The sequence below is a fragment of the Rousettus aegyptiacus genome, unplaced genomic scaffold (genome assembly GCF_014176215.1).
Source record: "Rousettus aegyptiacus isolate mRouAeg1 unplaced genomic scaffold, mRouAeg1.p scaffold_m13_p_4, whole genome shotgun sequence".
Classification (NCBI taxonomy): Eukaryota; Metazoa; Chordata; class Mammalia; order Chiroptera; family Pteropodidae; genus Rousettus; species Rousettus aegyptiacus.
In genome coordinates this window covers 54,296,223-54,313,877 of record NW_023416307.1, presented here as the reverse complement: position 1 = coordinate 54,313,877, position 17,655 = coordinate 54,296,223, and the positions used below count along the sequence as shown (strand labels likewise).

Below are 17,655 nucleotides of genomic sequence, written 5' to 3'. Positions count from 1 at the left end.
TCAAAAGCAAAAGATAGGAAGTCTTAGATATTCAGCTAAAGAAGGAAAAACCACCGTACCTTTCCATCTCCATTAACAAAATCCTAGTGAACTGACTAGTTACAACCTTGCCTGGAGGTAACTAGGTACACCTCACCCTCTCTGCTGGGTGGTATCAGAAGAGGCCAAGTGTGTACCCTAGACTGTCATGACCACCTAGTGGTCAAGGGTCACCTGCCTCTCTCTGACTGCCCCCACCCCTACTGTGGTGTCAATGGAGAAAGTGAGACCTGGACACCCACCTCTACCCATAACAAAGTAATGAAGCATTCCTCCCTGTCCCTACAAAGGCAGTATCAGAAGAGGCCAAGGGGGAAGTTTGGACTTTGGGCACTACCTAGGTAACAAGGTCCCCCTCCTTAAACACTCTTCTGCAGTGTCAGTGGAGACTGAGTGGGGAGCTTGGGTTTTCACCACTGCCCTCTGATAATGAGGCGGCCCTCTCCACAGCTTCCAGTGGTATCGACAGAGGCCATGTGTGGAGCTTGGACGACTTCTCTCACCTAAAAGTGATGAAGCAACCCTCCCCACTAATTGTGCTGTCGTTGGAATACACATAGAGAGCCAGAAGAACATCCACCTCTTCCTGTCAGTCTCAGGGTGCCTCTTCCCTCTGAGGTATCAATGGAGGCTAACTGGGGAGCCCAGTGGACTTCACCCTTCACCTGGCGGTAAAGCGGCAGTGTTCTTCTTTCCCTGCTGGGGTTAGTGGAATTCCACTAAGGCAGAAGATTTAAATAAGACTGAGAGTTTTGTAACATAATTTCCAAAATGTTCAGAATACAACTGAACTCACCACACTAAGAACCAAGGATGTCACTTTCTAAGGGAAATCAGAGCTTGATTGACAAGAAAATCAACAGACTATAGAATACGGAGATGACACAGATGTTGTGGGAATTATATGACAAGGATTTTAAATCAGCCATCATAGAAATGTTTCAACAAGCAATTACTAACACACTGGAAACAGATGAAAATAGAGAAAGCTACAGCAAAGAAATAGAGCATATAAAGAAGCATTGAATGGAGATTTTAGAACTGAAAAATACAATATCCAAAATAAAAACTAACTCGATGAGCTCAATAGCAGAATAGAGATGATGAAGGAAACTCATATCTTCCGTGAACTTGAAGATATGAGAAAAAAATTACTGAATCTGAATAAAGAGAAAAATAATAAATAAACTGGATTTCATCAAGACTAAAAAGACCTTGTTCAGAAGGATGAAAAAATAACCTGAAGATTGGGAGAAAATATTTGCAAAACACATATCTGACAAAGAACTTGTATCTAGACTACATAAAGAACTCTCGAAATTTAACAGTAAAAAATTAACAACCCAATTAGAAAATGGACAAAACTCATGAACAAATATTTCATCAAAAAGGATATATGGATGTCAAATAAGCACATAAAAAGATGTTCACCATTATTAACCATTATGTAAATTAAAACCACATTATATATCTATTAAAATCAACTAAAATATAGTTACAATATCAAATGCTGATGAGGATGTAGCATTTGATACTGAAATTGGATCACTCATATATTGCTGGTAGGAATATAAAATAGTACAGTCATTCTAAAACAGTTTTGCAGTTTTTTAAAAAACTAAACATTACTTACCAAATAGCCTCGTATTTGCACTCCTGGGCAATTAATCATCTCAGAGAAGTAAAAACTTATTGTCCATATAAAAACCTAAACACAAATGCTCATAGCAGCTTTGTTTATAATGGCTAAAAATTAGAAACGACACTCATGTCCTTCAATGGGTGAATGGTTAACAGCAGTACACTTATCATGGAATACCATTTGTCAATAAAAAGAATGAACTACTGATACAGACAACAAAGTTGATGGGGCTCAAGGGCATTAAGGAATAAAAAGCTAATCTCAAAAGGTTACATACTATATATGACTCTACTTATAATACAATCTCAGAATGATAAAATTATAGACATGGAGAAGAGATTAGGCATGAGGGAGTGGAAGAGAGGGGAAAGAGTGTGGCTATAAACTAGTGGCACAAGGGACATATTTGTGGTGAGAGCAGTTGTTTAGTTGGGTTGTGGTGGTAGTTACATGAATTGGCATGTATGATAAAATTGCATAGAACTATACAAATATACTCGAATGAATGTAAAATTGGTGAAATCTGAATAAGGTCTTTGAAGTGTAGCAATGTCAGTTTCCTGGTTTTGATATTGTACTACAGTTATGTAAGATGTTATCAATGGAGGAAACTGGGTGTAGGTACATGAGAGCCCTATGCACTATTTTGCAACTTCCTATATATTTCTATTTCATGACAAAGTTAAAAAGAAAAATGAAAAAAAAAAAGGTTCAAAAAGCAGTGATTATCATACCTGAGCTGATGCAGCTCATGCTGCCAGGAGAGGTTTTCCTGCCTGAGCTCTTCTTGCATAATCTGAAATGTTTTTGTCTTATCTTGATACTCCTGAAGTTGAGCCTTCAGTGGACGTAATTCAGTGATCTCTTGGTTAATCTGTAAGTACTGCTGCTGCAGATTCTTCAATTCTTTCAGCTTTAACCAAAGGGAAAGTAAAAGGGTAATTCATCACATCACATTCATCTGGCTATAAGTCATCAACAGCTCCCTACTCAGTCAGACACCACAAGAGACTACCAACACCTAACAGTCTATTGACATATTACTGCAGCGTGACTCTCTAAAATGGTGAAATACATGCAGCCAGGCTGGTGGGAATCACCTCACAAAGCTGCCATTGAGGCTGCAGGGTCTGACCATTCCTGCAACTTCTACCCCGGGTCCCTGCTCCCAAGGTCTTTAAGTTGACTCTCCATCTACAACTCTGTCATGGGATAGACATAAGGGACCTACAGCTTCTTTGTGAGTGGTAACTCCCTAGAACAAAAAGTGTAAACATAGACTGGCTTCCTATTTAGCCATGTGCCCTGGTTAGGCTTCTAAACTTCCTCATTTGGAGGTCAACATTAACTCTAGCTTAGCTGACATTGATTATGAAGAAGGCAATGATGCCCAGGCCCAGTGGTTAAGAGTACTTAGGCTTTGGAGTCAGTAATCCTACCCATGTAGGTCGTGTGACCTTATGCATGTTCCTCACACTCTCTAAGCTTTAATTTCTCTCACTTATAAATTGAAGATAATTATAGTGCCTCTCATAAGATAATGAGAAATAAAAACAATGTGTTACACACATAAAGTTAGTGATGAAGATGATGATGATGATGATAATGATGATGATGGACTTGCCTTTAATTAGCAAAACTGCCCATTTATAGTCCAGATATATTTTCAAACTCTTTATTCCTAATACTCATTAAAATCTTGGTAGTAAGAAATAACATCAGGACATCTGGGTAAAAACGGGTGCCTTGAACACACATCTATTTCACCCACTCTGGAAACATTACTAAGGCTATAATAAAGACATTATTTTTTTAAAGCATAAAACACAAGAACAGAAGGAACAAGAGAGGGGTCAGCAGCAACAAAATTAATTTTGGAAGCTGAAAAGCAGATGCATAAGTGGTAAATGACTTAACAGATCAGGGAAAGCCAAATCTTAAGCTGGCAGTAGGGAAAGCCAAGAACCAATAGAACTTACTCTGCAGAATCTTCAAAAGTCTCAGGGATTAACAGCACCAGGTACCTCTGGAAAAGATAGTGATGGGGGTAGGGAGGAGGTGGTAGCTGAAATAAGGAGGATTAGATGAAAGCTGCTTAAGAAATAACTGCATCCCTAGGTACCCTCTGGAGCTCTGCTCTTTTTGTTACCCCAACAGACAACTAGAGTTTTATTCTCTGGAAAAGGTAACAGAAGTGTTTCTGGATGATGGAACAACAGGTACAACTGAAAATAAGGGTATTGTTCTAAAGCAAGGGTGAGCAAGTGAATGTATGCTTTCTGAATGCTTAAAGCCTTTCCTCTACTCAGCTTGGAGAGTGCTTGCATACAGGTCTCTACCTTCCATGCAGGAAATGAAAAGTCTTCTCTAGAAAGTCTGACTGGACCCAGAGGAACTAAAGACATCAACATGGGCACTATCCTCAAGCATGATCATACTGCAATAAAACTGAGAATTGGTAAGCTCCACCCATAAGCTTTTTAGACCCTACCCTTAAACAGGAAGAGTAAGCCAAGGATTAACCCTCACCTGAATAATGGCTAATATTAAAGCAGAGATGAAAAGAAACTAGGAGAGTAATTTGAAGGAGTTCAGCGGAGGAAAAATGTAATATACTTAAAGATTTAAGAGAGAACATTGGAAATTAGAAATGTGAGAGCAGAAACAAATAATTATAAAGAAAAAATCATTATGAGAAAACTTCAAAGAACAAAACTACCATGACTGTTCTTGGAGAGATAAGAGCATATATCCATGAGACAAGGAAAAGTAAAAAAAAAAAAAAAAAAAAATCCTTGGAAATTAGGAACATGATAGCAAAAAAGAAAACCTCTGTATAGAGTTCAAAAGATGCAGATGAGGAAATCTTCCCAAATAATAGCAAAAAGAATAGAAAAGGCAAGAAAATTATAGAGCTAATCCAGAAGATCATAATTCTAAATAATAGGATTTTCAGAAAAAGGACAACCAAGAAAAAGAATGGGGGCGAGGGGAAGAATAGTAAGACATAAAAAGATTTCCCAAATTTGACGAGTATGAATTCTTATATTCCAAAGACTAGACGGAATGATGAATGAAAACAGACTGAAACCAAAAAGTACATTATCATGAAATTTCAGAACACAGAGACTAAGAGATCCTATATACTTCCAGAGACAGAAAGGAGAGACGAGAAACAAGAGATAAAAGATGAAAGAGGAGAGAGAGAGAAACAGCTCACATACAAAGGATCAAGAATGAGTAGCTTTGGACCTTGAACCACAATGTAAGCTAAAAAGCAACAGACCAAAGACTTCACAATTTTGAAGAGAGATTATTTTCAGCCTAGAATTCTGTATCCAGCCAAACTATCATGTGTGAGAGATGAAACGATATTTTCAATAAATTTACCACCTACATATCTTAGAGAGCTACTGAATGATTTATGCCATCAAAATGATGGCACAAAACCAAGGCAAGGCAGACATGGAATATAAGGAACAGAAGATCTAATAAAGGAGAAAGGTAAAAGGAGATATTCTAGGATGAAAACTGTGTCCTAGGAGTACAGGGCAACTATCCATATAAGAGCAAGTCAGAGACTCCAGGAGAATTTTCTTCATGAAGATGAAATTTTTAAAAATAAACATCTTGAGAGATGTGGATAAACAGCAGTCCTGGTTTAAATTATATTGATAAATACAAAGAAAACTAAGTAAGTAACAATAACAAAACCAGTTATTAACTCTAAGAAAAACAAAGATGTTAAGGAAAAGTAACACATCTTTTGTAGATATAATATCATTTGTTGTCATAAAAACGTAAGCACGGAATATTGATTTAACCAAAATTAAAATTAAATTACATCAGGAGAAGGGAGGAGCTGTATATTAAAATTGCACATCCATGTATGTGTGTGAAATGTGTACATGTATATACATATGTACATACTGTAGAAGCAAAGGGAGTAAAGAGAACTAAATCCTATTGGCATAAAAGAATTGATAACTAATACGAAGAATGAAAAACCAAGATGCACTATAAGCATGATATTTAGATACTAAGGAAATAATAATCTAAAAACAAACTGCCTTCAGAGAGAGAGAAACAGGGTTGAGGGTGCTACTGTTTGTTTTTCTTACTGAACACTGTAGAATTTAGTGACTCACTAATAAGATAAAAACATGTTTGTTTGTTTTTTTATTTGAAAGCAAAAAATATATATTCTTAATGCAATCAACTCACTCCTCTAGTTCAGATGCTCTAAATGTTATCCTTGGAATAGACCACACCATCAGAAAATGTAAAACATTTTTAATAGTAAGACATATTACTATATTTACTATAGAGAAGTAAAATAAAGGGTGTCTCACAGCTGCATAGTGTCTTCTCTATGGAAATAGAGAAGAAATTTTTTGTAGGCCTCAATACTTAAAAAATAACTATTCTTATACTGAACAAGTAATTTTTTTTCTTCCCCTTTCCTAAAATATGGACACTTCAATTCATGTACATGGTTTTTTAATTCCCTATTTCTGATGGCTGCCAGAAGGCCCAGAGCAATTAGTGGCTCATTGTTCTAACAAAGAGTAGAAGACAGTGTGACATCTCCTTGGAACACTAAACTTATTCCGATTAAATCTTTTTCTCTTCTGTCCTCATTTTTTCTTCCTTCACAGTTCTTGTATCTTGAAAAACTGTTCATATTTTAATATGCTACTTCAAGTCATTTTCAGAATGGAATATAAACAAATTCAGGCACTGCTAGAGATTTGCTCTCCACTCTTTAGGTAGAAATTGTGCTTCATTTACTTTGGGAAAGTCCTAAGGAAGTTTAGGCAAATAGGCAGATGAAAACTCCAGAATGTTTTCAGAGTTGTCTGTTATGCTCTAATAGAATCTCTTGGGCTAAATCCTGCCACTTGAGCCCTCAGACTGTTTTTTTGGAAACTTCCCCTTGACCAAGTAAAGAAGAGACCTAAGTCTCTTTCAGACCTAAATTATCTCTGGGTTGGTCCTCAAAGAAAGGGAGAGTAGTGTAGGCAGAGGTGATACACTGCTGGCTTAGGCTGAATATTTAAATCAATAAAGGTTGAAATACATGGTATCTCCCATATTTATCACACAAGCAACCAATGATTGAGAAACTAGAAACTTCAATGCTCATGAGACAGACTGAGAACAATATATATGGAAAGGGATGATAGACAGATAACAATGCATTTAGAAAGTACGCAGAAGGGCCTCAGCAGTGAGCCATGGATGTAGTATCAATGAGTCACGCTATCAGGTCTTCAATGTTATTTATAATCCTGCCTAGGCTTTATGATTCTTTCATGGCAGACGTAAAAGCTTCAGTCTCAAAAGTTTTCATAACTCCCCTACATGACACCTTTACAAAATGGAGAAAATAGTGTTTTCAGTAACAATCACAAATATAGGGAATGACCAACAACTGGTTGTCTATCATATGATTAATTAATTACCTTTATGCTAAAGACCATGGAAAATACAAGCAAGTATAAGACATGACATTACCAGAAGCTTACAATCTAATTGGGGAAATAAAAAATAAGTATATAGAAATTAAACACACATAGACATGTACACAAACAAGGCATTATGGGACGAATGAAAAGTACTAGGGAAGTACAAATATAAGGTAATAGACAATTAAGTGATTTGGAAATGTGACCAGAGGATGTGAGCTCTAGGATGACTTTTAAAGAGAGAGATATTTCCCCAAAAAAGAAAAATTCAGAGGACATTTTGATTGACAGGATGGTAATGTGGGTAAGTACTAAGTACAATTATTGTATAATAAGTAGATCAGTTTGGCTGGAATGAAGAGTAAAATGGGAGAACAGTAAAAGGGAAGTCTGAAAAGAAAACTAAAGACAAATTATAGGGTCCTAATTGTCAGATTAAGAGGTTTGACTCCTAAGCCTCATCTAGAGATAGTACAACTTTTCAAGGTTTTTGAGTAGTGCAGTACTAAGAAAGTAGAGTTTTGGAAATATTTATTCAGCAGTGATATATACAATGAAGTGGAAAGGTGACAAAATGGGAGCAGCAATATTATAACAGTTTAAAGGTAAGGTGTTAAGGACTTACCCCAAGATGTTGATGGAAAGGAAAAAGATATTTGAAGCACATTATGAACGAAGAAATCAAAGACCTTGATGATTAAATGAAATAAAATCACAGTTATGAACCTTAGGGAACAAAGGAATATTACTATGAGTTATAGAAATATGGAAAATTTTTAAAAGCTGGCGTGGCTTGTAAATATCCAACAGACAAAAATGTGGAACTGGGGTTGAGAGATAGAAAGTTTAGTCCTAGTATGTATAATAGATAAGAATAGTAAAGCAATTTACTGATTGAAACATAGATAATTCAGATTCTATCCTAATAGCTTCCAAGAAAAAGATTTTGACTTAAAAGATTATCAACATCTGCACGCTATAAATTATAGCTTTGAGGTATAGACTGCCTGATAAAAACCTATAGCATTTGCATTCTGAAAGCAATTACAAAAAGTCAAGCTCCTAAGACAAAGGCAGCTGAATGAAAACTATTTTAAAAATATAAACAAATACACATAAATTGTATTGTGTCAAAGCCATAGCTGCAAGGGGACAGGTGGCCTTGGTTGAATACAAAAGACAAAAGACTGTCTATAAATATTGGATGTTAAGTGTAATATGAATGAACACACTACTTACAAAGAAAAAGAAAAGTTTGCATTAGACTTTACAGTTAAGGGAAATGATCTTTTCACTAGAGATAATCTTAAAAACTAGAATTTTCAGATTCTGGGCATGGGTCACTTTTTTAAATGGAAAGATCCAGCATTTTAAAGCTTAATTTATTTCCTTTTTGGCCTAAGTACAATGGGCTTGACAGAGTTAAGAGACTGTCAAGAAAGTGAAGAGAGGAATGTCACAAAGCAGAATCCCCTCACAACCTGGCTTGGCTCATATAGTTCGAGTTTTGCCTCTGATTCTTGCTGACCTGGAAGTTTTTGGAATAAAAGACCTAGATTATACTATCGGATCTTACAAACGGCAGCAAAGTTAAGCATTAGAGGTCCTCATCTTTCTCTCTGATTGAAAAAAGTTGGGTATTAAAGTGGGTCAATGGTTCAGTTTACAAATAAGATTTTCTTAGTCTTTTAAACTTATTTAAATGAACCCTTTTTACATGTAACTTTTTTAGACAAATTAGGATACATATGTATATGACAAGCTGAGTCCTCTTTACTCCTAATTTTATGAGATAATCTACTGCTAAACTGTAACTATAGGAAGGCAGTGAATGATTCCTATATTTTCAGTAAAACTATGACAAATTCTGAAAACATTTAAGTGTATGTTGTGTGTAATAATATAAAAAATAGCTCTCCATTTCTTAGTCTTTTTTATAAACAACGGAGAGTTTTTTGCAAAGGAAATCTGCAATTAAAAAATAATGGTAATAGTAGATTTAAAGTAATTGAAATAATGTTCCTGTTTCTCTAAGACCAAACAGAACCCCTGGCATATATAATACTGCCCCAGAGTGCCCAGTTACTTATGTAAGAATCTGCTTATCCTTTTCTATAGAAATGTAAATGAACTTAAATAAAGGTTCAAAAATTCTCAAAGATCAGAGAGAAAACTAGTCACTCACTAGTCGGTCTCTGTCATTTTGGAGTGATGACATAGCTTTTTTTAAACTCTGTACTTCAGCTGGGCTGGTTGTAGGCTGAGCCGCGGACCTCTGCTTCCCTTCCTCTGACTTGCGGAATTTCTCCAGTTCATTCAAGAGGTGATCTCTCTCATTCTGTAGACTGGCCATAGCCTTGGAAAAGGACTGCACTTGGTTGTAAGAATCTTCCAGTTGTGAGGACAAGTGAAGCAGTTGTTCATTTTTGGATAAAAGCTGTTGGTTAAGTTTCTCAAGGTGAGGCAAGCTGTTATCCTCAGTGGAATTCACTGGAAAGGCAGCTTTAGAAACAAGAACCTCTCTTTCTCTGCTTAAGAGGCCCTGTTCTTCTTTCAGCTGTGTCAACTCCTTCAGACTGACATCATATTTCCTTTTTAGTTCATCAAGCTCTTCATTGGCATGATCTCTACTATTTTGTAGGGAACTCATAGACCTTCCAAAAGACTGGATTTGTGCTGTGAGATCTTTATTTTCTTTGGTGACCATGAGTAATTTCTGTTCCATCTCCATCAGATCTCTTGCTAGCTCTGCCACCCTTTCTTCTGCTGTTTCTGTTTCATTTCGCATTATCCCTGCATCATGATGAAGATACTTTAATTCTTTCTTCATTTTATCTTCAATTTCATCTACCTTCTTGGCAGCTTCCATCTGAACATGAACCAATTCCTCTTCCAGTTCTGTAATTTTCTTTTGAGAAGAAGAAAGAGTAGTACTTAACCTCTGTACCTCTTCTTCTTTTACTTTTAATTGGGCCTGAAATAGTCCTAAAGTGCCTTCTTCTTGCAAGGCTGTTAATTGTCTCTTCAGTTGGGATACAGATACTTTCAAGCTCTCAATCTCTTTAGATAAACCTTGTTTCTCCTCCTGTAAGGCAGTAGAGGACCTCTGCAGATTCTCCTTTGCTTCTTCAGACTCCTTCAGCTTTTCTTCTAATTTAGTATATTCACTTTTCAGCTCCTTATTCTGCTGAAGTTGAGCTTCAAGGAGTTGCTTTTGCTGATAGTCCTTCCTCGATATCACTTGATTCAGGTCTTCTCTATACTGGATCAGTTCTGCATCCAGCTTGGCATTCTCAGAATTAAGATCATCCATATGACTTCTCAAGCATCGAATTTCTTCCTTAAGCTTATTATTCTCAGCAGCGGCCTCTTGAATAAGTTGGTCTTTTTCCAAGATTGCAGAGAGATGTCTCTCTTCCAGCTGTTGATAATCACCTACTATGCGGTCTCGGTCATCCTGGAGAGAAGACATGGATTTAACAAAGGAATTCAACTGAGCCTTCTGTTGCATGTTTTCTTTTTTGATGGATTTCAGTGTTTCTATGAGCCGATTGGTTTTGTCAACAGCTTTTTTGTTCTCCTCTTCTAAGACAATATTCTCTACTTCCTCCTGGGACAGCAGGTTTTCCAGTTCTTTAATTTCTTTATCATGTTGCTGATGCAGTTCAGCAACAGCTACTTGGATTGCCTGTTCCTTGGCAGAAAGCAGGCTTATAATTTTCTGCTCTTTTATGTTTATTTCTTCATGTAGTTTACTGGTCAGTTGTCTGGAGGCCTGAAGATCAGTTTCCATCTGTTCATAACTGAACTTACAATTCTGGATATCAGCCTCTTGCTGCTTTATGATCCCTTCCAAATTTTCTTTATTTTCCTTACATTTTTCCAAAGAGTTATTTAAATTAGTTGTCTGGTCTCTGAGACTCTTAAGTTCTGATTCTAATTTAGCTAATTCATTCTGAGAATTGTGGTATAGCTGTTGAGTCTCCTCTAGTTGGGACAACAGTTCTTTGTTTTCCCCCTGTAGAGTATCACAGACCTTCTGTTGAAGTTGGACCTCTGTCTGGGCCTTGGACTCCCAAATCTGCTTGTCATGTTCAAGCCTAGAAAAAAAGGTCATAAATTGCAGGTTTCAAGGAAAACTTGATACCTAAGAAACATACTACAACATGTACTCATATGTACGAATTAATATTCATAATTGAAGGTGCTCACCTTTTTAGTGAAGAGATATTAGTTCTATTGAATACTTTGTATTAATGGTATCTGCACCTAATGATTCATATATTTAAATTATAAAACTCCAAAGTATGTTGCTTATTTTAGTGACATGGTTTTGTACACTCTAGAAAGTACTACTTTCTCCTATATTGCTTTACTTTGCTCTAGACAAGTTAACATCTGGCTCCTTAAAGGAACAATCTTGGTGTAAGAGACAATAAGGAAACCCATCTCAGAGCATAAGGATACTACTAGAAGTAGAGGAGTATAAAGTGTGGGAGACCTGGTTAGTGTTTGAATTTAAAAAGTGATATAAAATTGGAGTGTGAGGAAAATAACTTCAACAGGCATATGCAGTATGAACTGATGTGGAATATGAGGAAGAGCAAAGAGGATAACATTTAGGAAGCAAAGGGAATAATTTGGGAACACTGTGGTACAAACTCAGACAAGAGTAGTGGAAATGGAAATGCAAAAGAAATAGTCTAGGAAATCTAGAAAGATGGCAAGAGAAGCAGAAGTGACTTTTTCATGTTAATAGAGTTGTAGCTGAAAGCCATATGCAGAGGGAGACAGAAAGAGAGAGAAAAGGCTGGAGGCGGGAGGGGGAGAGCGCGGGAGAGGGAAGGAGGGCAGGTGCAAGCGAGAGACTGCATCTTCTAGGGGAATTTAAGCCAAAATCAGTCCCATAATATTAAAGGGAAAAGAGACAGTTTAGAGACTTTCTTGCCTCCAAATATCTTTTGAAGAGCAAAAGTAATTATTACTCATTTACCTGGAAATGTTGATTTTCAGTTCCTCCATATGGATGGACATCTGCCTAAGTTGATCCTTTAGAACACTGCAGTTCTCCTCTCTGAGTCTAATTTCTTCTTCTTTGGTTTGAATAGCATCACTGAACTTCCTCTCCCATTTCTTGGCTTCATCTATTACCCTGTCCCGATCATCCTGGAGGGAAGACATGCTCTTAGTGAAAGCTGCAAGCTGGGCCACAGTACTATCCAAGTTTTCCTGAAGTTGCTTAACTTCTTTGTCTTTCTCGTTCAAAGTAATCTGAATCTCTCCAAATGTCTCTTCCAAGTAGACTTTTTCTCTACGCGATGCATCCAGTTTCTCTTGCATATTCTTCTTCTCTTTCAGGTGTTTCTCTTCTACTTGCTCCAGTCTTCGCTCAAGATCTTCATCCTTTTGTTTCATTTGGCTTTTAACTAATTCTTTACTTGACTGAAGTTCCTTTTTCAACTTGAGATTATCTGCTAGGACCCTTGCTGCTTCACTTTGAGTGTCATCTAGTAGTACTTTGAAGCTGGCTAATTCTGTTTCTGCCTTCTTGCGGTGTTCACTGGCTTGAGACAGATTTTCTTTGGTTATCTCCAAATCTTTTTGGGACTCAGTTTGAACAAATTCTAGGGCCTTTACAGTTCTCTCTAGAGCACTAATTTTCTCCTGGTACCTGATGCAGTCCTTCTGCAGCTGCTTTACTTCTTGCTGCTTTTCTTTTAACAGCTCCTGAAGTTCCTTTGCATGGTTTTTATTACTAGGTCCTTTCTGAGCACCTTGTATTTTCTCCAAATATTCCTTTCGTATTTCTGACTCCACCTGAGTTTTCTCCTTGACTAACTGCTGCTTTTCTTCTTCCAATTCACTCACACACTTTTTAAGGTTCTGCATTTCAGATTCTAGTAGTTCGTTTTTTATTTGGGCATCTGTAACATCCTGATAATAATTCCCAATGCTTCCATTAAGTTCTGCTAATTGATTCATAAGCCTCTCTTCTAAATCATCTTTCTCTTCTTCTGCTGTCTCCTTGAGCTTGGTGACTCTAACAAGTTCTTCTTGGATTTGCTGATTTAACAGGTTTATTTTGGTTACTTCTTCCTGAAGCATTTTTAGTTCACCATCCTTTGCTGATATTTGACTCAGTAAAGCATTTTTCTCATTGTCTAAATTCTGGCTAAATTCCTTTTCTTTCTGTTTCTCCTCCTCTAAGTCAGCAATGCTTTCTTTGAGCTGATCGATCTGCTGTAAGTAGTTATTAATTTCATCACGTGAGCTGACATTCTCTCCTGTATCAGGCTTGGCACTGGTCTCTGGTAGAATGGATTCTGAATATTCAGGTTTCATGCTCATACTCAAAGAGTCTTGCTCATTAGCCTCATCTGGGACAGGCTGTGTTACCCCTTCAGTGATATGCATTTGGTTATCATGTTTCTCAATGGCCTCTAGGCTAGCTTGTTTGGATATATTACCTTCTATCTGATGCTTTAAATCCTGAACTTCCACACTTAGAGAGTCCTTCTCAGTCATTAAAGCCTCAAACTCCTTAGAAAGGGTTTTATACTCTGTTTTGACCTGTTCTAGTTCCTCCTTCATGCTGGAATTAGAAGAAAGAAGTGCTTCCATACAATCCTTAGATGAACCTTCAGCAGGGTGTACCTCTGCTCTAAGCCGGTCATTCTCTTCTTCCAACTCCAGGATTTTCTGTTGTTTAGACTTAGCAAACTTTCTCATCTTTTCTTTCATTTCCTCCATTTCCTGTTGTGCTTCCTCCAACTGCTTTTCCATTTCTTTCTTGTTTGTTTCTGTGCTTCTTAGCTTGCCATATAGTTCTTGCTTCTCTTTCTTCACAGTTTCCATCACATGCTGAATCCTTTCTGCCTCATTACTAACATTCTCATAGGACTGCAGAAGAATTTCATACTCTTTTTCTAACTCCTTGTGTTTATCTTGCCACTCAGTGCTTTCTGCAATCTTAGAACATTTCAAAGATTCAATTTCCTTCACTAAGTTTTCTTTGTCTTCAGTAAGACCCTCCAGAGCAAATTTCAGACTTTCACAAGAGCCATTGAGATTTTGATTTTCCATTAATGATCTGTCCACTTCTGTAATGAGTTTGTCTCTTTCTTCCTGAAGAAGAGCTAACTTTTCTAAGAATATATCTTTTTCTTTACTTTGGGCAGAAACCTGGTTTTCCACATTTGCCAAAGACTTTGTGAGATGTTCAATGGTATCTCTGGCCAAAGACAACTCCTCTTGTAGACCTTTGTTTTCTTTTAGTGCTTCTTTTCGGGAAATGAGGGCGGCTTGCAGTTTCCTCTGTATTTGTTGCTTTGCTTTACTTTCTTCTCCAATCTCTTCTGATTTTTGCTTCATTTCACAAAGTTCCACCTGTAAGTGCTTTATCTTCTCATCATGTTCTTTGGCTTGCATTTCCAGCTGTGTATGCAGAGCCTTAATTAAATCCTCTTGTTTTACCATCTCTGTCTGTACTTTAGTAAGGACTTCTTCTTTCTCACCAAGCTGTTCAGAAAGATACCTAACTTCTTCTTCCTTTTTGCTTATGAGTTTTTGCAGTTCATCTAGTTCAGGTTGTAATTCTCTTAAACGTTCTAACCCAGCGATTTCCAGTTGACTGTTTTCCAATTTCTGCCTCAGGCTTTCTGCACGAGCTTCAGCTTCATGAGACGCTGTCTTCAGACTTTGGATTTCGAAACCCTGTTTATTTATCTGCTCTTGTAATTGAAATACCTCTTCTGATTTTTTATTAAGTTCACTTGTTGTAGAACTAATTCTCAATTCTAACTCCTCTTTCTCAGCCTCTATGTCTTTGAGCTGGGTCTTAATGTGAACAATAGAAGGATTGTCCTGAAGAGCATTTACATCCTTAGGATGAGGCCAGTCCGGGAACAAGTTTGACTCTGGAATAGGCTGGGCAGGTTGCTGCTCCATGGCTTTGAATAAAGGTTCTTCTAAACCTTGCGCAGGAGAGTTTGGGTTCTCCTGGTCAGTGTCTGGAAGTTTTCTGTCTACAGACTCTCTTATTTGAATCTGGAGTTGCCTTAGCTGGTATCCAATGTTCTCATTTTCCTTGCTTTGCTTGTCAAACTGTTCTTGCAAGTGATTATAGTTATCTTTCTGTTGCTTTAGCTCCTCCCTAAGATGTCTTTCCTTCTCCTGTGCCTTTTTAAGAATCACCTTGCGAGAGGTTAGTACTTCCTGTAGCTTCTTTTGAAGTTGCTCCTTTTCTTTTTCAAGGGCCAATATCTTTTTTTCCAGTTCTGGCTTCCAGTGTTCTATACCATCAGCATGAGGTTGACTGCTAACTGTTTCTTTTACAGCTGCTGAGTCTCCATCACCTGCATCCTTGTTACTTGTGGTTAACTTCTGGATAATTGCTTGATGTTCAGTGATTTTTGCTTGGAGTAAATCTATTTCATTTGCCTTCTCTTGCAAGTTCTGATTCATCTGTTTGATCACAGCCTGTAACTCTTCTTTGGCTGCTGCCTTTTCTTCTGAATCCTTCCTTAAATGCTCTAGTTCCACTTCTTTCTCAGATATTGTCTGTTTTAAAGAAATTTCTATTTCTCGGCACTTAGAAGTCACACATTTTTCTGACTCTTCTTTACTTTCTTTATCTTCCTCCATTTCTCTCCTCTCAATCTCACTCTCATTGACTGGGATCTCTTTCTTGGATTCATCTTTCATTTTGGCCAATTCCTCTTCTAATTTACTGACTCTCTGTAGAAGTTCTTTTCTGTTAATAAGAGCTGCCTGGAGCTTTCTCTTTCTCTGCTCACTTTCTTTCTTTACAAGGTCTAATTCACGCTGAAGCTCTTCTTTACTTATTAGCCCTGCTGGGCTCAATTCATCATAAGTATGTTTAAGGCCAGAAACAACTTCTTTATCTTCTTCCACTTGCTCTTTTTTGGCCTCTTCAGCTCTGGATAATAAATTCAGCTGTTCTTTAAGAGTCTTAATTTCAACCCCAAGAGAAAACTTCTCTTCATTAAGCTGAACCATTTTCTCAGTCATACTAAAGCTGATTTCTGTCACTTGCTGATCTTTCTCCTCGATGGTTTGTTGAAGGGTTTCCACATCTCTCTTTTTCTCCAGTAAGAGTTGATCCATTTTTGCTATTTCAAGTTCCTTCTGTGAAAGAACCTGTGAAAGTTCTTCCATCTTATTTGAGATATCCCTCACACGTTCTGCCTCCTCAAGTACTTCAATTTCCTTCTTCTGCAGCTGGCTTTCCAGGCTTTTGATCAGTGTACTCTGCTCAGAAAACTGAAGCTGTACACCATCCAGTTCATTCTGTAAAACTTCAATTTTCACATCTTTAGATTTGGCTTCTATGCTGAGACTGTGAATCTGTTCAGTAAGCAAGTTATGATGAGTAGTTTGACTTTCATAGTCAAGTCTTCTTTGCCTTTCTGCTTCTGCAAGGTTTATTTCCAGTTGTTGTACCTGAGCCCTCAGTTCTGTTACTACACTAAGTTCCTTCACCTGAGAGAGAAGCTGGTCTCTTTCTTCATACAAAGCAGTGTATACACTGTTGGTGTCTTCGGCATTCTTCTTAAACTCTTCAATCACCTGGGTTAGACTGCTTATTTCCTTAGCTTTCTCATCTAAATTTTTCTCATAGGTTTCCTCTGCTTTATGAAAGTTAATCTCAAGCTCCAAAATTTGACTGTTTAGTCTTTCCAATTCATCTTGGTGACATTGACAAGTACCTGGTACAGCAGAAGGCGGTTTATCAACATCATCCTGCTTTGTTGATTTCAATTCCATTCCAGTGTCATTTAAAGGTGTTTCCTCAGATATTCTACTTTGACGTTCAATACTCATCTGCTCTTCTTTTTCAATTGCTGGAAGACTGCTCTCTTCATTTGACATTGGGGGAAGATGTTGCTCTGTATCTTCAAGCAACATTTTCACCCTAACTGGAGGTATTCCTTCACTCTCTATCTGTTTCATTTCTTTCTGGTCAAGGACATTGGGGTTCCCATCAGCCCTTTTGCCCTGGAGCTGCAACTTAAGAAAAGCAATCTCTTCTTGGGCTTCTTTCATTTCTAACAATAAAACTGATAGTTCTTTATGTTTCTGAAAAAAAGTGTTCTCTAGAACATCTTGTCTACTTTCCTCAGCAGAAGAGCTGCTCTCGTTGAGCCTGGTAACATCAACCATGCTGATCTGTTTTAAAATAAGAAAGAAAAAGCTTTAATCAAATGTTTTATAAGAGCCTAGCTAAAAAATGAATTTTGTGCACTTTCAGAAACCTAAAACTTTTTAGTCCAAACCTCTCTTCTACAATAAAACTGCTAAATACTTTTTTTTATTTTCCAAATTGGACCTCTGAGAACAGCCTATCAATCCTGCCCTGAGGTCAAACCACATTCATAAGACCTAAGAAAACCTGGAATTCGTTTTCTAGATATTCCTTACTTGGGAAACTTTATTTCTTCAGATTAAAATACCTACTTGTTTCTCTTAAGAACTACTTAAAAATGA

The 17,655-nt window shown here is 37.2% G+C and overlaps 1 protein-coding gene across 2 annotated transcripts in view; it reads right to left on the bottom strand.

Annotated features, from left to right (window-relative positions):
* The window catches only part of GOLGB1 (golgin B1), a 29,567-nt gene extending 11,958 nt beyond the window's left edge, over positions 1–17,609 (bottom strand). Inside the window, exons 1-3 of one of the 2 annotated variants that reach the window (XM_036218525.1) lie at positions 12,143–17,609; positions 9,335–11,249; positions 2,416–2,594 (exon numbers count right to left, since the gene is read on the bottom strand). In XM_036218525.1, coding sequence (XP_036074418.1) covers positions 2,416–2,594; positions 9,335–11,249; positions 12,143–17,331 — 7,283 coding nt within the window. In that variant the 5' untranslated portion in view covers positions 17,332–17,609. The remainder of the gene's footprint in view (positions 1–2,415; positions 2,595–9,334; positions 11,250–12,142) is intronic. The other variant, XM_036218526.1, reaches the window with a different exon arrangement.
* Between the last annotated feature and the right edge of the window lie 46 nt (positions 17,610–17,655).